General features: G+C 32.6%; 1 protein-coding gene across 7 annotated transcripts in view; it reads right to left on the bottom strand.

Annotated features, from left to right (window-relative positions):
• Positions 1-3898, bottom strand: part of LOC117181461 — a 163483-nt gene that overhangs the window by 28886 nt on the left and 130699 nt on the right. For 5 of the 7 annotated variants that reach the window (XM_033374128.1, XM_033374127.1, XM_033374126.1 and 2 more), the window contains one exon: positions 3084-3318. The exons of the other annotated variants lie outside the window; for them this stretch is intronic. In XM_033374128.1, coding sequence (XP_033230019.1) covers positions 3084-3318 — 235 coding nt within the window. The remainder of the gene's footprint in view (positions 1-3083; positions 3319-3898) is intronic. 7 annotated transcript variants of the gene reach the window in all.

Here is a 3898-nt window from a genome sequence, read left to right as displayed (position 1 = left end):
GTGTGTGTGTGTATAAACCTGAAGCTCCCCCTGGGAGCAACCGTCCTCCATAAAAATGAAAGCGGCTCCTAGTAGAACTAAATCCTGTAACTTCCTTTCGATTTGAGTGATTAAAATTATTTATCAGGGTTTTCTAAAGGTTCTTTTTCACTCTGTTCTTCTTTTTATGAACGAAAAACATTAAAAATTAAAAACAAAGTTAAGCCTTTTAATTGTTTATTTAACTTTTTTCACAATTAAGGGTATTTTCATTTATTTTTAAAATAGTCTTAAAATACAACTATCTTTTCGGCTTGAAAAAAAGGTCTGCATTAAATAAATGGTCCAGTGAATGTTTGCTGGCGGGTCAGAGGAAGTTTCAATTATTTGACATTTGTTATAAACAAATAAAAAGAGCGAAATACTCTTCACAGAAGTAATGTTGATTTTTCTCGGCATGATTGAACAAATTTTCATTTAATTATGTGCATAAAAACTCTAATAACGTTAATATTCGGTCTTGATTTTAAAAATTGAAGAAAATGTAGATTACTAACTTGTTTTCCAATTTTTCAACTTATTGTGAAGCCAAAACTCTGCAGAAATAATGTTTATTCTTTTTTTCGTTTTTCTGGCTCCTACTAATTTCTGATTTACATCAAAGTATGCATACGTTTTTCAAAATGCTATTCAGTCTCTTCACTGAAGTAGTATTCAGGCGATAAATTGAAACATGTAAGCATGGCGATAATTTCCAAAAATTAATTGTTGAATATCTTAAGAAGTATTTCCATCTTGAAAAGTTTCATTGCATTACAGACAGAGCAAAGCAGCATTTTACGAATAAATCAAACTTATTCTAGCAGATAAGGAGATTCTAGGTGCTCGCGATTTATATAAATGGGTCACAGAAAATTGAAAGGAAACAGTTGTACTCTTCAGTTATGAAAATAACGTTTTAGCAGTGACATTGCAATTAGTAGATCGATTCAGTAAGTCTGTCACAATACTCTCAAGTTCCATGCTTTCACCCCTAACCCTAACCTTAAACCATTTGCTTATGGAGATAAAAGTGATATTTTTCCTAAACCTAAAAGTACGTCGAAAAAGAAGGGTACTTCAAACGAAAAGAAATGTATTATGAAAAATAATACTTCCACTAAAGCAAAGCGTATAAACAGAAATAATATCATAGAAAATCCGAATGAGGCAAAATCCGATGAGAAGAATACGTGGACCAATTTAAAAAATCTGCGAAGTGGAAGGGAAATGCATGAATAAAAACTAAGCACCCCGATTAATTAGAGGCGATTAACTCACTTCAATTAGATGCCCCGAAAGAGTCTGAAATCACACTGGCAACTCCATGTAGTAGACTCTGGAAACTATTATTTTGCAGATCGTAGGGTAACAACATGCGTTAATTAATCATTTTTCTTTGGTTGATTCATTTGAAAAAATACTGTTTATGTGACAAACGACTTAAAGGTGCATTTAGTGATAGAATATTTATGATTAATCAATAACTTTATTTGTTCCTTACAAATAACAAATAATCTAAGGTCGTATTTTGATGTACACGCGTTAAAAATAATCATATTTTTAACCATTTTTTGTTTGAAAACTATTGCATATAATGAGGCACACTTTGTTTCCTTGAAAGGTATGGCCTAGTACAATAGAAAAAAATGGCTTTTCTTGCAACTTCAACACACAAAAAAACACGTTTTTTCGCGCTATAAGTACGGGCGACAGCCATAACCTTGCTGCATATTGTGTTAAAACTTCACGCTAGTTGCAAAAATGTCGTTTTGAGAAAGAACCCGTTTAAAGTTTTTCATACGGCCCTAACTTGTTTGCGTTTAGAGGCCCAATTTTAACTTAGGGCCATTCAGGCCATCCCGGAAACCGGACTTAAATCGGAAGAGCAGAATACTTTTGTATATAGGCGCCGATATAAACATGAAACAGCTGTGCCGAATGTCGACTCCTAATACCTGCTCTGGAACTCGAGCGCACGCAATTTCGTCCTCTGCTATGAAGCATTATTACTAGTTAAAAAGAAAGGAATCCCCTAAACGGACTGCAGCATATTAATTCTATGACAATAAACTAAATTGTTTATTAGCTGATTTATTGGCTGATTTCACATCGGATCATATATATCGGAAACTATTCACTGGATAAAGGAGAAAAAAATAACCTTTCAAAATCTCTCATAAAAATCTTAATCGCCAACATAGAAAGAAAGATACAGGATTTTGAAAATACCCGCGTAGGCGTTGAAGATGAAAATGTCACCCCCCCCCCCCTTATTTAGAGAGAGGTCGTAATCGTGGTCTATAAATTTGTCGATTAAGTACTGTTGGCTCCTACTTTTTTGGTTTCTTGACTGTGATTTTGTAGTTAACCGGAGCCGAGAACTCGATAACGAATTTTTCATTTATCGAAGTCCTGGAGACCAATCTGATGCCTCGAATGTGCAATTGATACTACTGTCCGGAACTCGTAGTTTCAGAAAATTCAGTACTTCTCTTTATGGACCATTGAGTTTATCCCCTTCGAAATGATCTGCAGGGCGAGGTTGCAAACAAAACTGTAAGAACCACTAAGATGGAAGTAAAGTACTCAAAGCGCCGTATTTTGTCTGTGGATGTAACTTTTTACTTAACTTGAAGTTACATTATTCCGTAATTTTAACTAGTCACAGTCAAAAGTTACGTAACTGTAACTAGTTACTTTTTTCGCTCAGTAAGTTAGTTACATTTTTCGCTAAGTAACGTAACTGTAACTATTAGTTACTAAACAAAGTAACTTATCCAACACGGTTTGTCATAGGTCCACGTAATTGTTAGTCTTTCTTCATTGTGACCTACTCAACAAAATTTTCTTTTGTATATAGACAAATCATTTTGTTACGTTTTGTATTAAGCTTCTCTCTATCATACATACATCACAAAGTCCTACAAAATTAAGCAGTGTCTACTTGTCTGACATCGTGACGTATTTTATGAACATCTCGTATTAACTAAATATTGAATTAAAATATTCAATATTTATAATATTTAATATTCATCTGATATTTATAACTTAAGGCCACTCACCTGTTCATCTAGAAATGCCACAATTGAATTATTGTTCCATCTATAATCCTGGTCCTTTATATATAACTTTATAACGTTTATTTCTAACGGTTGATATTTAAAGATTTTTTTAAGTAGTTTAGCATCACTTTTAAGGTAAATTCCAAGAATGCTATTTCTACTCAAACGATTTTTATTCTCATTTAGAAAATCAACCGTTTTAAAATCCCTTTGTGACGTTTCTGCTTGAGTCTTACTAGAAAGGTAATAACATTTCATAAACGTCACGTAAAAAATCATTTTTTTGAAGAATCTAAAAAGAACCTGAATACTCTCTTATGCCAAAGGCCTCATTTAAATTTATATATTCATTACAAAAATTCTCGGGTTATCGTGTTTGTCTTAATAATTCAAACAGTTCTGCACAGCCATCCAGTAATCCAGTAAATTTTGAGTTGTTGTTAAAAAAAGGTTTTGTTCATATATTGAATAAACGATTCTAATTCAACTTGTTGTTCATTTAAAATAAAACGTCTAATCATTATATTCATTTCTAACTTCCAATTTCAGATTAACTTCAAAATCTCTTTAAGTGCAATAAATCAAACAATTCATAATAACCATTCATTTTAAAAACTATATTTCTCCCAACAACACTATTCATTAAATTCATAACAATCTTTCTTTAGAATATAGACGTAAACTAGTTCTTCGCACGGTGTCCGAGAAGAGAAAAAAAGTGTACCTGGAAACGCACAAAAATCTGGATAAGAGGTTTTGCCAGTTATTATTTTTAGAAACAAAATCCGCGAAAACGAAAATCCTAGCTGATCCTT

This window comes from Belonocnema kinseyi, chromosome 10 (assembly GCF_010883055.1).
Source record: "Belonocnema kinseyi isolate 2016_QV_RU_SX_M_011 chromosome 10, B_treatae_v1, whole genome shotgun sequence".
Taxonomy (NCBI): domain Eukaryota; kingdom Metazoa; phylum Arthropoda; class Insecta; order Hymenoptera; family Cynipidae; genus Belonocnema; species Belonocnema kinseyi.
This window is presented reverse-complemented; position numbering and strand designations above follow the sequence as displayed.